Source organism: Camelus bactrianus, chromosome 6 (assembly GCF_048773025.1).
Source record: "Camelus bactrianus isolate YW-2024 breed Bactrian camel chromosome 6, ASM4877302v1, whole genome shotgun sequence".
Taxonomy (NCBI): domain Eukaryota; kingdom Metazoa; phylum Chordata; class Mammalia; order Artiodactyla; family Camelidae; genus Camelus; species Camelus bactrianus.
The window spans coordinates 43,071,300-43,093,138 of record NC_133544.1 but is presented as its reverse complement, the minus strand read 5'-3'; the positions used below and the strand labels follow the sequence as shown (position 1 = coordinate 43,093,138).

The 21,839-nt window shown below is 34.5% G+C and overlaps 1 protein-coding gene across 3 annotated transcripts in view; it reads left to right on the top strand.

Annotated features, from left to right (window-relative positions):
* The window catches only part of ATL1 (atlastin GTPase 1), a 67,961-nt gene that overhangs the window by 27,801 nt on the left and 18,321 nt on the right, over positions 1-21,839 (top strand). For all 3 annotated transcript variants that reach the window (XM_074365550.1, XM_074365549.1, XM_045504318.2), the window contains 5 exons: positions 98-345; positions 2,390-2,524; positions 2,966-3,070; positions 7,130-7,180; positions 9,552-9,608. In XM_074365550.1, the coding sequence (XP_074221651.1) occupies positions 98-345; positions 2,390-2,524; positions 2,966-3,070; positions 7,130-7,180; positions 9,552-9,608 (596 nt within the window). The remainder of the gene's footprint in view (positions 1-97; positions 346-2,389; positions 2,525-2,965; positions 3,071-7,129; positions 7,181-9,551; positions 9,609-21,839) is intronic.

The following is a 21,839-nucleotide window of genomic DNA, read 5'->3' as shown; positions in this document are numbered from 1 at the left end:
TGACAATTAAATAGAAAACTGAAAACAGAGAGTTGAGAGATACATTTCCTGTTATTTTGTGATGATTTGCTGAATAAATTCTTGTTTTATTCAACAGGTGGGTTTTCAGAAAAGGCATATGAATGGAGCTCAGAAGAGGAGGAGCCAGTGAAAAAGGCAGGACCAGTCCAAGTCCTCATTGTCAAAGATGACCATTCCTTTGAATTAGATGAAACTGCTCTAAATCGAATCCTTCTCTCCGAGGCTGTTAGGGACAAGGAGGTCGTTGCTGTATCTGTTGCTGGAGCATTTAGAAAAGGAAAATCATTCCTGATGGACTTCATGTTGAGATACATGTATAACCAGGTAGGGAGGAGGTGCTTTAAAAAGTTTTCTGGTTTCTGTGCTTTTGTCACTCTTTTTTTGGTGGTGGCTGCTATTTCCATTTCCCTTATTATGAACCCTAAAGGTAAACTACTTAAAAAATGCTGTGGTGTAACCATTTCAACTTTGGTGCTTTGGGCACCAAGCTATATAGGCCACTTTTGTCTGAAGCCACTTTGCTACATTTCCCTTAGAATGTAACTTATTTTTTAAAACTCCATTAAAAATAGACACAGACAGTGATATGATTATAAACTTTACATGTTACAGTGTTTAAAATATCAAGTAGCTTTTTTCATAACTTTTGTATTGTAATAAATTTTCCTCAACATTTATTATGACATTTTCCAAGCATGCAGCAAAGCTAAAAGAATTGTACAAAGCTTGAATATCCACTACCTAGATTCCACCTTCAACTAATATTCTTGCTATATCACGTGTCTCCAGCTATTTTCCCTCTTTTCATCTATTACTCCGTCTTATTTTTTGATTCATTTCGAAGTAAATTGCTGACTTCAGTACACTTCCCTATCTTCTATAGGTATACTTCTATAAGTATTTCCATATATATTATGATATTTTTCAGTATTTATTTAGGTTTTTTGTTATAAATTTTATATACAGTGACATGCACAAATCTTAAATGTACATTTATTTATTTATTTATTTATTTATTTATTTATTTATTTATTGAAAAATGTAAATATCTGGGTAGCCCCAAATCCTATAAAATATATCTTGCTGTTACCCACAAAGTTCTGTTATCTTTTTCCACTCAGTTCCCACCCTTACCCCATACCCAGAGGCAGCCAACAGTGTCATAACATTTGAGACAACAGTGTGGCACAGATGTGAGACTTTAAGAGACCTGGGCTAAATTAAAAGCAGAAGGACAAGTAGGAGATTAGAGCTGGGGAACAGGGGGTTTAGATATAGCATAGCAGTATTTTTCCTTCCCTTTTACCTATAGCAATTCTGATGTAAATGTGGATATTGAGGCAGAATGGACACACTAGCCAAAGAAACTTTGTATTATGTATTTATCCCATAATTATCCATTATGGATTGATCTTTTATAGGTAGGGCATTTTTAAACAATTTTGCAATGTTAACTTTAACATCTTCTAGCTCTAGCCTCAGTCCAAACAAATCAAGAACAGAGCTACCAAAATACTTTCAGGCTTTGAAAGCAAACAGAACTCTTACCATTTTCTATTTTTAGCATACCAGTATTAATATGTGCTTAACAGGGAAAATGAACAAAATTAGCATACTTTTCATTCTTTGGGATTTTATCATTTTAGGCATATTTATAATTTTATGAATCAGATAATTTTGTGAAATAAAGATTAGAATGAAATACTCAATAATGCTTGTCGTGTTGCTTGAGTTAAATAGCATTTGCTCAGATTAAAGTATAACAGATTTGTTCTATTTTTGTTCTTCTGCATCTACTACCAGGTGCCTCTCCTCTTGGTGTATTCACTCCCACCTCCCCCAGTACCAAAGCATTTGTGTGTATTATTATTGTGTATATCCTGGCATAATGTGCTCTCTCATACCTTTCTTTCTTTGTATCTGGAATGCCCTCCCTGAGTTAGGAAAATTCCTAAACATCCCTCAAGTCTTAGCTTAAACATCACCTCTCCTATGAAATCTTAACTGAATAAGAGTTAGTTGTTTCTTTTCCTACACTTCCATGTATGTCTGATATACACACCCGTTTTGGCTTGCATGTATTGCGTCATAATGGTCTGTTAGCATGTCTGTCTCCCTGTTAGGCTGTGAGCTTCCTCTCATCTGGAATGATGCCTATGCCAGGACCTAGCATAATATGACAGATGGTTACTCCTCCGTAATTATTTTTTGGATGAGTAAATAAAGTAATTGTATCAATATAATAGCATCTGTGCATTATGTTGTTTCCTTTTGACTAGAGTTGGAGAGGGATACAAACCGGAATGGATGAATGGAAAAACCTGTACTATGTATCTAGTTCAATATCACAGACTTTCTTAATTTATAGGAATCAGTTGATTGGATTGGAGATTACAATGAACCACTGACTGGTTTTTCATGGAGAGGTGGGTCTGAACGAGAGACCACGGGAATCCAGATATGGAGTGAAATCTTCCTTATCGATAAACCTGATGGTAAAAAGGTATGATGCAAGCAAATTTCACCTGCCAACAGTTACCGCTTTTCAGGATCATTGAAAATCCTCTTTTGAAAACTAACTTTGGCCATTTAATGTAAGTTTAAAAGGGGAGTAGGTAGCATCCTATTGCATGTTCCCTGTTTCCCTTTCTAGTGATCACAGTAAGCAAAATCGTAGAGGCAATAGAATGGCAGATCAGCTAGCTAACATCTATCTGTATTTTGTTTCAATGCTGTTTCTAGATGTTGGATTACCAGTGAAAACCATTACAATATTCAGCAACTAATTAGTATCTTTGTTTTCTGTGGCATTCATGGCACATATGAAAAATTACCTGTTAAGCATTCATTGTTAATGGTTGCTTCTTATGGTGTTAACCTTGTGGTAATCCTAATACCCTACATGTTCTAAAAAATGTTAATAATGTACTCTACTTGCCTATAGGTTGCAGTCCTGTTGATGGATACTCAGGGAACCTTTGATAGTCAGTCAACTTTGAGAGATTCAGCCACAGTATTTGCCCTTAGCACAATGATCAGCTCAATACAGGTATGGAATAAAATAAATCCATTTTTATGGGTGTTTCTTTAACTAAAATTTATGAATATATGTATTCCTACATACATGTGGTAATGAGACAACAGAAATGGTAAATTGTATATATTACTTAGCTCAATTAGCATACCAGTTCTTATGACTTCTATAAGAGTAGAATTGTTTTTGTTAGTATAATCTAACTTTTATCAGTTTTCAAATTGCCTACTTTAGTCAGAAGAAGTTATATTATCTTATTGATCTTTTTTCTGTTTAAAGCCTACAATAAACCTAATAATATTCAATTTTATAATGTATGCAGATATGTTGGGACCACCTGTTATAAGTTACATATAATGAAACATGATTTATAAGTGCAAATTTTGTTTTACATAGCCAGTAGAAACATTTCCCAATGTGAAAACATTTATATGTGTTCACAGCTTTTTTAAATGCCTGAATATTCATTTAAGAAAGTAAATGTTTTAAGAGAAGACATTTCCCTTTTTCCCTTTTTTCTTTCTCTCTTTTTAAAAGTATTATTTTTGAGGTTACTGTAGGCTTTATAAATTGTCCTGAAAGTCCTTGAGAGTATTATTATGATCATAGAACACATAATATAAAATTTTTAAGACAATTTTTAGATGTTTTCTGTTCACTGGAAAGAACAAGAAGAGATAGTGATCAAGAAACAGACTGCTAAGGAAAGGTAAAATAATTTTAAAAGGTAGGAAAGGAAAAGTGGTTACGATGAGTAAGTCAAGTCTGAAGTTACAAGCAAGTAGACAGAATGGAAGTAGTGAAACGCCAACCAGGGCATCATGTGTGGTTAGGACAATGAAAGAGTGGGTAGAAGAAAGACTGATTTTTTTTGTTTAAATAAAGGACTTTACAATAAAAGACATATTATAACCAATGATTGACTAGATTTTTAAAAAATTATCACATAAGTTTCAGGTGTACAGCATTATAGTTCAACATCTGTATGCATTACAGAGTGGTCACCGCCACAAGTCTAGTTACCATCCATCACCATACAGTTACCCACCTTACCCATTTTGCCCAGCCCCCAGCCCTTTCCCCCCAGGTAACCATTAATCTGATCTCTGTATCTATGAGTTCATTTTTGTTTTATTTCATTTGTTCATTTTGTTCTTAGATTCCTCATGTGAGTGAAATCATATGGTATTTGTCTTTACCTGTGTGCTTTATTTCACTTAGCATTATATCCTCAAGGTCCATCCATTTTGTCACAAAGGCAAGATTTCCTTCTTTTCTATGGCTGAGTAGTGTTCCATTATGTGTGTATGTGTGTGATATATGTGTGTGTATTACATCTTCTTTATCCATTTATTCATTGATGAACACTTAGGATGTTTCCATACCTTAGCTATTGTAGAAGATGCTTCATTGAACATACGGGTGCATATGTTTTTTGGAATAGTGTTTTTGTCTTCCTCAGATAAATATCCAGAAGTGGAATTGCTGGATCATATGGTAGTTCTATCCTTGATTTTTTGAGGGATCTCTATACTGTTTTCCCTAGTGGCTGCACGAATTTACAGTCTTACCAACAGTGAATGAGAGTTCCCTTTTCTCCACATCCTCTCCAACATTTATTATTCCTTATCTTTTTAATAATAGCCATTCTAATAGGTGTGAGACAGTATCTTTTGTGGTTTTGACTTGCATTTCCCTGATGATTGGTGATGTTGAACATCTTTTCATGTGTGCATTGGCCATCTGTATGTCTTCTTTAGGAAAATGTCTGTTTAGGTCTTTTGCCCATTTTTTGATTGGGTGGTTTATTTTTTTGATATTGAGTTGCATGAGTTCTTTATATATTTTGGATATTAACCCCTTATTGGATATATGATTTACAGATATCTTCTCCCATTCAGTAGGTTGCCTTTACATTTTGTTGATGATTTCCTTTGCTGTGCAAAAGCTTTTTGGTTTGATGTAGTCTCATTTGTTTATTTTAGCTTTTATTTTTCTTACCTTTCAAATCAGATTCACAAAAACATCACTAAGATGGATGTCAGTGAGATTATTACCTATGTTTTCTTCTAGGAATTTTATAGTTTCAGGTCTTACATTCAAGTCTTTAATCCACTTTGAGTTAATTTTTGTGTAGAGTGTAAGATAGTGGTCTTGTTTCATTCTTTTGCATGTGGCTGTTAGGTTTTCCCAGAACATTTATTGAAGAGACTGTCCATTCTCCATTGTATGTTCTTTGCTTATTTGTCATAAATTAATTGTCCTTGTACATATAGGTTTATTTCTGGGCTCTCAATTCTATTCCATTGATTTATAGGTCTATTTTTGTGCCAGTACCTTACTATTTTGATTACTGTAGCTTTGTAGCATAGTTTAAAATCATGGCGTGTGTGACACCTCCAGCTTTATTCTTCTTTCTCAAGATTGTTTTGGCTATTTTAGTTGTTTTTGTGTGTGTGTGGTTCCATAGGAATTTTAGAATTATTTTTTGTAGTTCTTTAAAATATACCACTGGCATTTTGATAGAGATTTTATTGAATCTGTAGATTGCTTGGGTAGTATGGACATTTTAACAATATTAATTCTTCTGTTCCATGAGCACTGACTATCCTTCCATTTTTTAATGTGTCTTCTTTATATTGGTGGCTTATAGTTTACAGTGTACAAATCTTTTCACCTCCTGGGTCAAATTTATTCCTAGGTATTTTATTCTTTTTGGTGCAATTATAAGTAGGATTGTTTATTTAATTTCTATTTCTGATAGTTTCTTATTAGCATATAGAAACGCCACAGACTCCTATCTATTGGTTTTGTATCCTGTGACTTTACTAAATTCATCTATTAAACTAACAGGGTTTTTGGAGTTTTTTTTTTTTGGTGGAGTCTTTAGGGTTTTCTATATATAGTATCATGAAATAGCAAATAGTGACAGTTTTACTTCTTCTTTTCCAATTTGAAATATTTTTATTTCTTTTTCTGGCCTAACTTCTATAGCTAGGACTTCAAATACAATGTTGAATAAAAGTGATGTGAGTAGGCATCCTTGTCTTGTTCCTAATCTTAGAGAAAAAGCTTTCAGCTTTTTGCCATTGAGTATGATGTCAGATCTGAGTTTGTCATATATGGCCTTTATTATGTTGAGGTATATTCTCTCTATACACACTTTGTTGAGAGTTTTTACCATAAATGAATGTTGAATTTTGTCAGATGCTTTTTCTGTGTCATATGATTTTTATCCTTCATTTTGTTAATATGATATATTATATTGATTGAGTTACAGGTGTTAAACCATCCTTGCATCCCTGGAATAAACTCCACTTGATGGTGGTGTATGATCCTTTTACTGTATTGTTGGATTCAGTTTGCTAATATTTTGTTGAGGATTTTGCATGTGTGTTCATCAAGGATATTGGTCTGTATTTTTCTTTTCTTTCTTTCTTTCTTTTTTCTTTTCTTTTCTTTTTTTTTCTTTTTTTATTTCTCTCTTTTTTTTTTTTTTTTTTTTTTTTTTTTTGTGGTTTCCATCTCTGGTTTTGACATCATGATAATTCTGGCTTCATAAAATGTGTTTGGAAGGTTTTCCTCCTCTTCAGTTTTTTGGAATATTTTTAGAAAGATAGTTATTAAATCTTCTTTGAATATTTTATAGAATTTGCCAATGAAACCATCTGGTCCTTGGCTTTTATTTTGGGGGAACTTTTTGATTCCTGTTTCAATCCCTTATTAGTAATTGGTTTATTCAGATTTTTTTTCCTTCACAGTTCAGTCTTGGAATATTGTATGTTTCTAGAAATTTATCCATTTCTTCTAGGTTTTCCAATTTGTTGACATATAACTGCTCATAACAGCCTCATGATCTTTTGTATTTCTATGGTATCAGTTGTAATTTATCCTTTTATTTCTGATTTTATTTACTCCTCTCTCAATGTCTTATTAATATCATTATAAAAGAATATATATGAGAGAGTTTGATTTTGTGATCATTAATATTTAGAAAAATAGAGAATGACAACAAAGTAAGTGCTTAGGATGCTACTAATTATTTTCTCATTTTGATTTGGTTTCTTAATCAAGGTATATAACTTATCTCAAAATGTCCAAGAGGATGATCTTCAGCATCTCCAGGTAGCAATATTTACAGTCTTTTTTTGTATATATAGTAATTTTGGGGGCATGTATAGCAGAACTTTAGGATTTTGTTGGGTCTTCTTCTGCTTGGAAATGTAACAGTTCAGAAAGGTTTAAAAACATAACCAAATGGAGGTTGTCCCATTTCCAAGTTTCTTATTCTAGCCCTGTATGATTATATTCTTTAGAAATCAGTTTTCAAAGACCTTTGTTTCAATAAAGCTACTTGCTGTCAACCCTATATATGTGAAAATATATGACAAATTAGAGTGGAGAAAGAACCTTTGGTTTAAAAATGACCCAAAATGTGAAATTGAAGTCTTATAGGCAGAGATTTAATAATTGTTAGTATGATATCAGTTGTATGCCAGATTTTTTCCCTGTGGATCACTTCACAGCTAAGAACTACGAGGAACTACCTGATGATAACTCATAGAATTCTATTTTAGATCTGAGAGAGACCTCAGTGACATCTAATTTATCCTTAATATTTTATGGATGAGAAAAATTTTTCTAAAAACAAGTTGACTTACCTAAACTCATGTGGCTAATTAGTGGCAGAGTGGGAATAGAAATCTGATCTCTGATTGGACTCAGTGCTCCTTCCACTCTCCAAGCAGCATTTAAATCCCCCAAAAGTAAAAGATTAGATATTCCCAAAAGGTAGTTCACATCTCTGTCATACCCTCTGCTCTCTTTCAATTCATGTTATTCTTGGTTACATAGCAAAACCTATTGTTTCTCTGATAGTTTCCCTCTGCATATTTTATAGAAAATTTTGCTTTCAGTATATTATTTTTCATTGCAATAGGAACCCTGTACAATTTAACAGATAGCAAAGACTGATAGAGCAGGGTAATCTGTGATGCTGACAAATGACATTGAGAGTTCACATTAAGCATTACTCCCAAATATGTTTCTAGTACATCACACTGACCATTTATGACAAAGAGGCAATATACTGAATAATTGTTAGATGTTTCTTAGAGTAAATACAATTTCTTCTTTTTAAAAATATTTTTATTGAAGTATAGTCAGTTTACAATGTTGTGTCAATTTCTGTATAGTACAATGTTTCAGTCATATAGGACCATACATACATTTGTTTTTCCGTTTTCTTTTTCACCATAAGTTACTACAAGATATTAAATAGAGTTCCCTGTGCTATTTTTTAATATATCAATATCTGCAAATCTCAAACTCCCAGCTTATCCCTTCCCACCCCCTTCCCCCTAGTAACCAAAGTTTGTTTTCTATGTCTGTGGACAATTGCTTCTTTAGGCATGTGTCATAACCTAGCCAGTTACTTTCTAAGTTAGTGACATGGCACTATTCAATACCAGTTTAGGATTTCTAAAAAAGGACTGATTTTGAACTTTGATATTGAGTAAGTAATTTTTTTTGAGATCGTTTAAAAATTCTCCTGTAAATAACATCTCATCCTTTTTCAAAAAAGATTGTGCATTCAAATAATGTTAGTAAATGATTCTAATGAGAGGATCTAATCCCTGGAACAGCTGCCTTTTAGGCATGATATTCCAGACTTTCATTTAATCAGTGTAATCAGATGCCTAGTTATTATCTTCTGCTTTCTAGATTCCCATAGTTTTTACAGGAGAGGCTGTGTGGTACTTTGGGGTTATTCTAAAGGGGCAAAGGATGGGAGTCCTCTATGCCAGCATTCTTCCCCAGCTCTGAAAAGCCTCTGTGGTTTGGTACCCTTATGTGATGAAATAGCATTTCCTGTGTACATATGGAGAAATCCACTTGGCCAGTCTGGACAATACTCTCACCAGAGGCCAATCACAGTCACCCACCTTAGGTGTATATTCTCCAAAACCTTACATTTCTGGCAACACCAAAATGATACGGTACCTCTCAGTTGAGAGCAGTAAAAAATAAAAGAAGGCGGTGTATTTGATTCTCCACTTTTTAAACCAAATACCTATATGCCTTTGTAATAAGCTGGGCTATTGTACCATTAAATTTCCTCTGGCAACAACTTTTGTAAATTATCCTACTTAGTTTATGCCTCTCTGGTCTAATCTGTACAAGTTCTGCTTTGAAAGGTCATTTAACATGTTTCTTTCTCCCCCATCTTCCCCACAAAAAATTGTCCTGCATTCTAGATATAAAAAGTGTTACCTTTAAAACATAAACTTTATTTTTGAAATGCACTTTATGCTCTTAATTTTTAAATACATAATTACTGTAGCTCTGCTTTATCTAATACTTAGTTCCTTAAAATGATTATTGTAATTTAATAATATAGTATTATGTTACAGCCAGAGGGAAAAATGAATGGAAGAAACCCATGCAGATACTGAGTTTTCCTTGTGTGTGTGTGTGTGTGTGGTTATCCTTCTAGCTGTTCACAGAGTATGGCAGGCTGGCAATGGAGGAAACGTTTCTGAAGCCATTTCAGGTGAGTGGGTGTAAAATGTTGATAAATTCTTATAATTCTTTCCTGAAGACTATAACCAGGTATGTTAATTGAGATGGTCATGTTTCTTTCTTTCTTTCTTTTTATTCAAGAAATGCAGTTTTGAATACCTGTTTAATGCTATTTGATTCAAAGGAGGAGACAGAAATGGGAAAGTAAAAATTTAACAAATTATGTTTTTAATGTGGAAATAAAAATATGAAGTAGGTATTTTGGTTCCTGCAAGAAATTTTCCCCCTGAACCCTACCTTAGAGATGTTGTAGAAACCAAATTGATGACTTTGTACTTTGTAAAACATAAAAGCTAAAAATAGACAAGACTCCTGGGATAATAGAAGGTAGTTCTAAGTCATGGCAAAACCTGGCCGATCACCAGAGACAGGATATTGGGTAAGGGCAAGTTTTTGGAAGGTGCCTGTTTCTTTACTATGCGCTGACCTATGTGAACCATTGCCTGCTCCATTGCACTGAGGATCAGAACAGCAACAAGCTGAGCCTCTGCTGGGGACTGCAGAAGAACATCAGGGCAATATCTGAGCTTGGACTGAGTGGTATAAGCAAACTGTCTGGCCCTTTAGTGTTCCTCCTGCCCTTACCCTTTTTATATACCAAGAACTGGTAGCATATCACCAAGTCAAATAACTCTTAAAAATAATACAGAGAACAGGTACAGATTTAAACACCAAAGAATATCTACCTGAAGCATGATGGCTTCAGCGTAGGCTTATTTGAGGGGGCCCTGGAATTCAGCCCCTCCCTGCAGATACACATCACCAACCAAGATGGATCATACCCTGAGGGGAATGAGAGCATACCAGGAAAGTGAACAACTGATAAAGGGCAAAGTAGAATTAATGACTCAGATGACAAGTAATTTAAAGTGAGCTGTACTAGTTATTTATTACTGCATGACAAATCACCCTAAAACTATGAACTTTTATTATCTCAAATATTTTTTGAGGGGCAGGAATCTGGAGTAGCTTAGCCTGGGTGCTTTTGGCTCACAATCTCTCATGAAGTTGTGCTCAAGATGTTGGCTAGGGAGACACGCTCTTAAGACTTGACTAGAGGGTCCACTTTCAAGCTCACTCACATGGCTGTTGGCAGGAGGCTTTAGTTTTCACCACATGGACCTTTCCTTTGGCTGCTCATAACAGGCTTCCCTCAGAACAAATGATCCTATCACCAGAGGAAGCAGCCAAGAGAGAGGCTGCAATCTTTCCTAACCCCATGCTAGAAGTGAAGACACCATCAGTTCTGCCAAATTCTGTTGGTCATATAGACCAACCCTGGTGTACTGTGAGAGGAGAAAAACAAAGGTGGGGAATACCAGGAGACAGGGATCTTGGGAGCTGTCTTGGAGGCAGACTAACAGATGGGCATATTAAATATTCTTAAAGAAATAAGGGATGAATGTCTTATGTTTCCAGTAATAGACTAGATAATTTCGATTGACCGTCTTCCTGACAATAATCAAAACAACTTGATAGAAAATTAAAAATTTGTTTGAATGAAAGAATATCAATAAGATGGTAAAAAATTGTTGAGATCTGAGGCAAGATGGGTGAAGGGATGAGTAGCATGTAAACCTAAGTCAAAAGAAAGCTAATGTACCTATATATCAAAATAAATAAATTTTAAGGAAAAAAATTACTAAAGATAAAAGGCTATTTATTAATAATATAGGAAAGAGCTGTGAGTAAACAAATTGGTAAATATGTAAACAAACATTATAAATGCAATAATAATTTCTAATTTATAGCAGTTAAAAAAGATAGAACCAAAATACTGGACAAAATAGCATGTAAGTTTTGGTCCTTGTATTAATCAGGAGGAGTATTAAAATTACCTAAACTTAAAAAATTATATGTGATCATCAAAAGTTTAAGGGTTACCACAAGAATAACAGAACTAGAGTATATTGCACCCAGAACAGTAGAGGGGGAAATGGTATTAGGAAAAAGCAAACAAACAGATAAAACAAATAAATATTGCAGTCATATCAAAGAGGACAAGAAGAAAGAAAAGAGAAATGAGGAAAAAGAAGAACAAAAAGAAAGCACAAAGCAAAGTGGTAAAGATAAGTCCAAATAGTCATGGTTTCAATAAGTACAAATAGATTTAAATCACCCATTAAAAGAGATGATCAGTTCCTATAAAAATGAAAAGTCCAGCTATGTGTTATTTATGAGAAACATTTAAAATGTAATAATGTGTTCATTTGAAAATGAAACTTTGGAAAAGAATATACCAGACACTAAGTGAAAAATTGAGTAGTTATATTAATGTGAGACTTCAAGTCACTAAGAATTACTTAGAATAAAAAAGTTTATAATGATAATAAGCTCACTTCACCTGGAAGATGTAAGAATTCCAAATTTGTATGTCAAATAGCCTCAAACTGTGTAAAGAAAAAAATTTGATAGACCCATAAGGGGAGACAGGTAAATTCATTCAAACACAGCTCTCCTAACTAATTATAGGTCAAGTGAACAAAAAATTGGTAAAGATAGAGAAGATATGAAATAGGGTTATCAAACTTGCTTTATTGGACATGCATAATATACTGTACCTAACAAAGAATACATTGCACTTAAGCACTCAGATGCATTAGCAAAAATTTATCACACACTAAGCTGCAAAGGAGGTCTCCACAAATTTCAAAGGATTGGATTCATACTGACTTCATTCTGTGACTATAGGATAATTTAGTTAAAAGTAAATAAGAAAGTGCTCATTTAAAAAAACATATTTTGGAAATTTAAATATTTACCTTTCAAAAATCATGGTTCAAGTCAAAATCATAATAAAAATTTGAAAATTCTAAGAACAGAATGATTTTTTAAAATGGTATATGTTGGAAATTAAATGCTATAGTGAAACTAGCACTTGGAGGAAAAAATACAGCCCTAAAAGTTTATATTAGAAAAGAAGAAAGGAAGAAAATTAGTGATATAAGCACAAGCCAAGAGAAAAAAACAACAGAAGAACCCTAAAGAAAATAAAAGAAAGACCATAGATAAAAGCCTCATGCTTCAAGATGAATTGATCTTAAAAACATAATGTGGAGTGAAAAAAACTAGTTGCTTCTCAAAGAGGCAGTATGATAGCATTTTTATACAGTTCAGAAATGAGCAAAACTGAACTAAAGAGCATATTGTTGAAGAACACATATACATATATTATACAGCTATACTGAAGCAAAATTTAGGATAGTGGTTACCACTGGAGAGAAATGAGGATGCATCAGGGAAGGACACAAAAGAACCTTCAATATTACTGATAACGTTCAATTATTTAGGTGGGTTTGTGGATTGACACGTGTTCATTTCATTAATGTACTTAATAACATACATATATGTTACATACGTTATTTTGTAGGTGTGATATCACAAAATTTTAAGATCTTTTAAAAAAAAATCAGTAGTATGTCTCAAAGCCGGCAATTACCAACTAGCAAACATTAAGTTTTTTAAAAGTATACCATTTACAAGTCCAGGACCGGATGGCTTCACCGGGGAATTCTACCAAACATACAAAGAAGAACTCATACCAGTCCTTCTCAAACTCTTCCAGACGATTGAAAAGGAGGGAATACTCCCAAACTCATTCTATGAAGCCACCATCACCCTGATACCAAAACCAGGCAAAGACACTATAAAAAAAGAGAATTATAGGCCAATATCACTGATGAACATAGACGCCAAAATCCTCACCAAAATTTTAGCAAATAGAATCCAACAACACATAAAAAAGATTATACATCATGACCAAGTGGGGTTCATCCCAGGGACACAAGGTTGGTTCAACATACCCAAATCAATCAATGTAATACATCACATCAACAAGAGAAAGGACAAAAACCACATGATCATCTCAATCGATGCAGAAAAAGCATTTGATAAAATTCAACACCCATTTATGATAAAAACTCTCGCCAAAGTGGGTATAGAGGGAACATATCTCAACATAATAAAAGCTATATATGACAAACCTACAGCCAGCATAGTACTCAACGGTGAAAAACTCAAAAGCTTCCCACTAAAATCTGGGACAAGACAAGGATGCCCACTATCACCACTCCTTTTCAACATAGTCCTGGAAGTCCTAGCCACAGCAGTCAGGCAAGAGAAAGAAATAAAAGGGATCCAAATTGGAAAAGAAGAGGTAAAAGTGTCATTATATGCTGATGACATGTTACTATATATAGAAAACCCTAAAAGGTCCACACAAAAGCTACTAGAGCTGATTGAAGAATTCAGCAAGGTAGCAGGTTACAAAATTAACGTTCAAAAATCAGTTGCATTTCTTTACACTAACGATAAATCAACAGAAAAAGAAAGTAAAGAAACAATCCCCTTTAAAATAGCACCCAAAGTAATAAAATATCTGGGAATAAATCTAACCAAGGAGGTGAAAGAATTATACACAGAAAACTATAAACCATTGATGAAGGAAATTAAAGAAGACTTTAAAAAATGGAAAGATATTCCATGCTCTTGGATTGGAAGAATCAATATTGTTAAAATGGTCACACTGCCCAAGGCAATCTACAGATTTAATGTAATCCCTATCCAATTACCCAGGACATATTTCACAGAACTAGAACAAATCATAATAAAATTTATATGGAACCATCAAAGACCTAGAATTGCCAAAGCATTACTGAAGAGAAAGAAAGAGGCTGGAGGAATAACTCTCCCAGACTTCAGACAATACTGTAGAGCTACAGTCATCAAGACAGCATGGTATTGGTACCAAAACAGACATACAGACCAATGGAACAGAATAGAGAGCCCAGAAATGAACCCACAAACTTTTGGTCAACTCATCTTCAACAAAGGAGGCAAGAATATACAATGGAATAAAGACAGTCTCTTCAGCAAATGGTGTTGGGAAAACTGGACAGCAGCATGTAAAACAATGCAGCTAGAACACTCCCTTACACCATATACAAAAATCAACTCAAAATGGATTAAAGACTTAAACATAAGACAAGATACAATAAACCTCCTAGAGGAAAACTTAGGCAAAACATTATCTGACATACATTTCAAAAATTTTCTCCTAGAAGAATTAAAAGCAAGAATGAACAAATGGGACCTAATGAAACTTACAAGCTTCTGCACAGCAAAGGAAACCAGAAGTAAAACAAGAAGAAAACCTACGGAATGGGAGAAAATTTTTGCAAGTGAAACCAACAGAGGCTTGATCTCCAGAATATATAAGCAGCTCATACGACTCAATAAGAAAAAAATAAACAACCCAATCCAAAAATGGGCAGAAGACCTAAACAAGCAATTCTCCAAGGAAGACATACAAATGATCAAAAAGCACATGAAAAAATGCTCAATATCACTAATTATCAGAGAAATGCAAATCAAAACTACAATGAGGTATCACCTCACACCAGTCAGAATGGCTGTCATTCAAAAATCCACAAATGACAAATGCTGGAGAGGCTGTGGAGAAAGGGGAACCCTCCTACACTGCTAGTGGGAATGCAGTTTGGTGCAGCCACTATGGAAAACAGTGTGGAGATTCCTCAAAAGACTAGGAATAGACTTACCATATGACCCTGGAATCCCACTCCTGGGCTTGTATCCAGAAGGAAATCTACTTCAGGATGACACCTGAACCCCAGTGTTCATAGCAGCACTATTTACAATAGCCAAAACATGGAAACAGCCTAAATGTCCATCAACAGGTGACTGGATAAAGAAGAGGTGGTATATTTATACAATGGAATACTACTCAGCCATAAAAACCGACAACATAATGCCATTTGCAGCAACATGGATGCTCCTGGAGAATGTCATTCTAAGTGAAGTAAGCCAGAAAGAGAAAGAAAAATACCATATGAGATCGCTCATATGTGGAATCTAAAAAAACAAAAACAAAAACAAACAAACAAACAAAAACAAAGCATAAATACAGGACAGAAATAGACTCACAGACAGAGAATACAGACTTGTGGTTACCAAGGGGGTGGAGGGTGGGAAGGGATAGACTGGATTTCAAAGTTGTAGAATAGATAAACAAGATTACACTGTATAGCACAGGGAAATATACACAAAATGTTATAACTCACAGAGAAAAAAATGTGACAAAGAGTATGTATATGTCCATGAATGACTGAAAAATTGTGCTGAACACTGGAATTTGACACAACATTGTAAAATGATTATAAATCAATAAAAAATGTTAAAAAAAGTATACCATTTACAATAGCAAAAAAAAAAAAAAATCACTTTGATGGTTAACTACCAAAATCCAAAATATAAAGACCTTTATGGAGCAAATATTTTCAGAGCTTTATTAAAGATCAAGGAAAATTTATATAAAACAGAGTTATAATATGATTCCACATGGGTTGATTTAATGTTGTTGAGAATTTAATTCTCCCAAGTTAATCAGTATGCTCAGTGCAATTCCAATTAAAACTACAACAGGATTTTTTGAGAAATTCAACTCATTTTTCTATAACTTATGTGGAAAATTAAGTTCTCTTTTAAGTCAGTTTTTAAAAAGAAAATCCAAATTGGAGAATTGAATACATACTAGAAAACCACAGCAATGAAAATGGTATGATTCTGCACAGATAAAAGAAAAAAGCCCAGAGGAACTGAACAGAGTTCACATATATTCCCGTATAGATGGAAGCCTGGTATTCAGTAGAGGTCATATCAAAAAGTGGGAAATGGATGGACTAATAGGTAGGATTTGGAAAACTAATCTACTTTTTGAAGAAAAATTTGGATTTCTACTAAACAACACTATGGGAGTAATCTCCAATTGGATTAAGGAACTAAATGTGAAAGTTAAAACTATAAAGTTATTAGAATAAAATATTGGAGAATATCTTTCTGAACTGGGGCGAAGAAACACTTATTCACTAAGACTCCCCCCAAAAAAATGTGGTAAAAAATTGATGGGTGTTACTGTATCAAAATAGAGCACTTCCATTTATCAAAAAACTCTATGAGCAAAGTGAATGGATTGGCAGAAGATACTGACAATGTCAAGAGTCAACAAGGGATTAATATATAGAATATGGAAGGAAGTTTTTGCAAATAAGACTTGGATGCCCATCAAAAATAGGCAAAGGAACCGCTACAAGCCTATTAGAATGGCCAAATTTTCAGAGCACTGAAAACACCTAATGCTCCACAAGTAAGGGTGTGGAACAACAAGAACTCTCATACATAGGAATGCAAAATGGTATAGCCACTTTGGAAGATAGTTTGGTGATTCCTTACAAAACTTAACATACTCATACCATACAATCGAATAATCGAGCTCTTTGGTATTTACCCAAGGGAGTTGAAAACTTATATTCACACAAAATCTACACAGAGCTATTTGTAGCAGCTTTATACATAATTGCCAGAAATTGGAAGCAACCAAGATGTCCTTCAGTAGGTGAATGTATATATAAACTGTGGTATATCCAGATGGTGGAATATTATTCAGCACTAAAAAAGACATGAGCTGTCTGCCATGAAAAGACATGGAAAAACCTTAAATGCATATTACTAAACAAAAGCCAATCTGAAAAGGCTATACACTGTATGATTCCAATTATATGATATTCTGAAAGAGACAAATACATTCATAAAATATGGTGAAAAGCATACTCTAAAATATTTTGCAACATCCAAAGGCAATGAACCCAAAGTATATAGAGTAGCATGAATAGAGTGTTAAAATTTATATTGAATTAAGTAGGAAAAAAGTCTGAGATCTGTAACATGATACTATTTGTGATTATTTAAAACTCTCTACATATGCAAATTAATATATGTTAGAGTAGGTGTGGTTGAGAGTAGACAGTTGACTGGCAGTGAAGATCTGGGAAAAAATTTGATAAAGTAAAGCAAGAAAAGGACCTTTGCATGGAAAGATGCTGGTGTGTTGTGAGTGAAAGAGTATGAATCTCTCCTTTGAGGTCTGGAAAAGCAGATGGGGAGAGGAGGTAAGGTAGAATAAAACCAGCCCCTGCTTACAACCATCTATATGATTTACAATACCTATTAGACTCTGTTGTCTTTTTAAAAAATAATTTGTCAAGTTGATAGTTGAACTGTTGTATGGTAATTAGGCTATTTGCTTTGATTTTTCTTTTCTCTGAACTTGTTACCTCAGGACTTACTGTCATAGATTGGGTAACTCCATAGTAAATTCTGGAGAGGGATTTTAAGTCTCACCAGCAGGTGTCACTGCATCTTACACTTTGCTAGCTAAACTGAAACCAAGAGACCAAGTGCTCTGTTAAGTAGGTAGGTAGGCAGGTAGGTAGGTAGGTAGGTAGATAGATAAGCAGGCAAACAGAGTTACTGCCTTTGGTAAAAGACAAAAACAAAACAAAACAAAAACAACCCACAGTGAACTGAAAACAAGCTGCAGAAAAAACTTTAAGAGAGCATCACTTATTGGTAAACTGTTGGCATTATAAAATATCAGCGAAAAGAAAAATTTTGACTGAATGAGTCAACAGTGACTCCTAAACAAGTTTGGACTTGTAAATCTAAGTGTCTGGAATTGAAATGAGAAACTCAGTAAGTAGCATAAGTGGCTTCCAAAGCTATCTAGTAATATTTAAGATTAAAGCAACCAAATTCAAAACAAAAAATACTACACATCATGAAATTGAGATAAAATGCAAATATATTCATCTCAGAACAGCATTTAAGATAGCAAAATAATTCACACTGAAATTAGAAAAAGCATGGAGAGAAAAAATTCCAAATTAAAACAACTTTTAAATGAAAGTCTAGATCAATAAACTTTTTTTTTTTCCTGGTGGGTGGAGATAATCAGGTTTATTTATTTTTTAATGGAGATACTGGGGATTGAACCCAGGACCTCATGCATGCTAGGCATGCACCCTACCACTGAGCTTTACCCTCCCAACTAATTCAGTAAAATTTTTAACAGGTCACTCTTTCTGTCCTCTTCCTCTGTCTAAGAAGATAGCAGCTTTATTTATTTGGATAAAATTGTGGAGAGATTTTAAATATTGCCTGAGAAAATAAGGTGAGGGACCATGAAATTTTAAAAATAGTAATTTGTACTAAAAGTAAATTTAACAAGTTTAAAACAGAAGAATTCTTAACTCTGAAACAGTGAAGTTATAAATAATAAACAAGCTCTATCTCAGGCAGCAAAAGTGAGGGCAACTAGCCAATGAAACGAATAGCTGAATTAACAGGTTACTTTGATTCTTCAACCAAAAGTCAGTTTATACCAAGCAAACAAAATACCTGTCACTGTATTTTAAAACTATGTTTTTAAAAAGAGAACCAAAAGCTAAGTGAATTCAGCTTTAAAAAAGTTTTGAGGTGTAAAGTGAAGGCAGTGGTGTGCTGGTAAATGTTTACAACTAGCTGGGGAAGAGAGGTGATGGAGCTGATTTGTAGCATTTACTCATTTCTGTGGTGTAAACACTTTCACAATGGCCAGGTTCAAGCCACCAACATGATGTCACCTGACTTGTAAAATTTCTCAAATTTTAATAACTCTTCCTAGTGAGCCCATAGAGCCAATTCTGAACTATTTAATATACTCAAGAAGTGTAACCCGTATTAGGACATAGCATTCTCTAGGTGACATGACTTATTTTCTCACTTGTTTTGTTCACTATGGGCACTTGAATCTTAAGAATAATAATCCAGCAGGAGCAACCTCATCAGTAACTATTCTATAAATAACTAGGTTCTTTAGTTTCTCTACCATAGGTCTTCAAGAGGTTTGGTTGAGAATGAATACATTTCCATTAACTTAAACATGATGGTGTGGAATACCCAGGCATATCTGACAAGGACTTTAGATAATAATTTCCCATTTGCTTTAAGGACCTGGTGAAAATATCTCATCAGTTGGAGTAGGAGATTTGTCTCTACTTGGGTCTATGAATTTTTCTTCCTTGGTCATTTGGACCTGTACAAGGCACACCTGGCGTGACATACCTCTACTCTGAGATGATTACATCATTGGGTCAGAATCCTTATTACTAATGTAGGAATTTTTTAGATTGTTAGATATTATTTGAAGTTCTCTTTAAATGAACTGTTTCATTTATAGACTTTTTCAACCAAGCCAGACAATCATCTTCTAATGCCCTATGCTACGTGGTTGACCACTAGTTACTTCTTACCCTGGGAAAGGCTCATTTTTCATTTGCATGGCTCTACAGCTTTCTCTCTGTGTGCTTTTCACTCATGTCCTCTTAATTCTGCTGGGCTGAGGTGGTGGAGAGGGTTTTTCACTTGTTCTATAATGTGGTGATAACAGTAAGTTTGCTGTTGGGCCTGCACTGAAAACAGATTCCCCAGTATGCTGGAACGTGAACTCTAAGAAGCCTCTGTGTTACACCATTAAATGTGCTCTTTGGCTGGAGCAATCCAGAAGTTTGCCATTTAACCATTTCATGTCCTCTTACTATATGGGCTACAAAGAAATGGAAACATCCCCCAATTTACTGAAGTATATTCTTGATATTCCCTTGAGCCAATTTTTTAGATGCCTGCATATCCCAGTGGCATTTCTGTATGGTAGGTATCTTTATAAGTCTACAAAAGCCTGTCTAATCTGTTTAAATACTAGCCACACTGTTCCTGAACCCTGGTCCCTTTATCCAGAGCCCTGAATATATCCAATTATTCCTGGACCTCTCTGCGGCATGGAGCCCTGAAATAGACTGGTGAGATTACTGGCAGTATTTAGGTTGTGTGGCTAACACAGAAGGGATGAGTGTTAATGAGATCTGCACCCTTGGTGACAGACACAGAGCAAGATTTTATATGCACCTAGATTAGAATTACCTGGTGAGCTTATTAGATTTCTGAGTTCTGTTGAATCAAATCCTTGCATTTGGGACCAGGGAATTGGAACTCTCCAGGTCATTCTTAAGCACATAACATTTGCAGACTGAATTAGCAACTGAGCACACCTGGCAGAGGGCATATGGTAGGGGAGGTTCTGGTAGCAAGAGATGGAATACCATTTCTATGTATATTTCTATGTACAGGTAGTTAGTAAATTAAGATTTGCCTGCAAGAGGAAGAAGGATAAACCCTGAAAAAATTTTCCTGCACATAAACTTGAATTCCCTTCTCTTAGAAGCCTTATTCTTGAGCATATGTTTTAAGATTAGTTATATTTATTCTCTTCTCTTTCATCTCCCCAGTATTAAGTACTCCACCTTCTAGATTAATTCATCACAGTTTTTATCCAGAGCATTTTCAGTAACCATTTTTATACACTTAAAGGCCCACCAACATCTTAGGCCTTAGAAATAGATTTGATTCACCACCTACACACACACAAATGATAAGTATGTGAGGTGATGGAGGTGTTCACTAACCTGATTGTGGTCATCTTTTCACAAAATATACATATATAGAATCATCACGTTGTGGACTTTAAATGTACACAATGTGTTAAATGACAGTTATATCTCAGTAAAACTGGAAAAAAAGATCTGAGTTCTCTTTGTGAGATTAGAGTGAAACTCAATTCTTCATGCTCCTTTCAGTGGAGACGTAATAGTGAGCAGGTCAGTCCATGCCAGTCTTAAGGTTAAACTGAAGTTTGCTAGAAAATAACAGTAGAGGAAGCATATGATAATGTACCTGTTACATTAGGAGAAACCTGTGTCTCACAATTTCCCATTCAAATTGGGCCTACATATGGAAAATTAGGAATTATTAATTATGTTTAAGGACTCTTTATTCCCATGATTTAAGAATGTTCATCTACAGAATAAAATTCTTTGATAGTGATTTCAGCTACTTTGAAACAAAACGTCATTTGTCAAGTATCTATGATGGCTGTAACTGCCAAGTCACACCAGAGAAATCCATGATTTCACTGAGAAAATGAGAGGCTGTTGTTTGGCTGCTTGGGCTGTAAATGAAAGGAGAAGATATGTTGGTAGTAGTGCTGAGGAGAAAGACAGCTGTCTGGGAAAGCTTCTTTATCCCATGTTCTGTCCAGAGAGCAATTTAAGTGATCTGAGAACTGTATGAATTAGAATAGAATATTCATCTGGACACAGAATGAGGTCAGTGGTACAGACCAGGATTCTCCCAACTGTCCACATTTAGGTACATGAAATGTCTAGAAGACCTACATAATAACAACAGTTTATCATTTTGTCCCAGGCACTGTGCCAAATATGTTTCTTAATGTGACTCAAATTAATGTTCATTA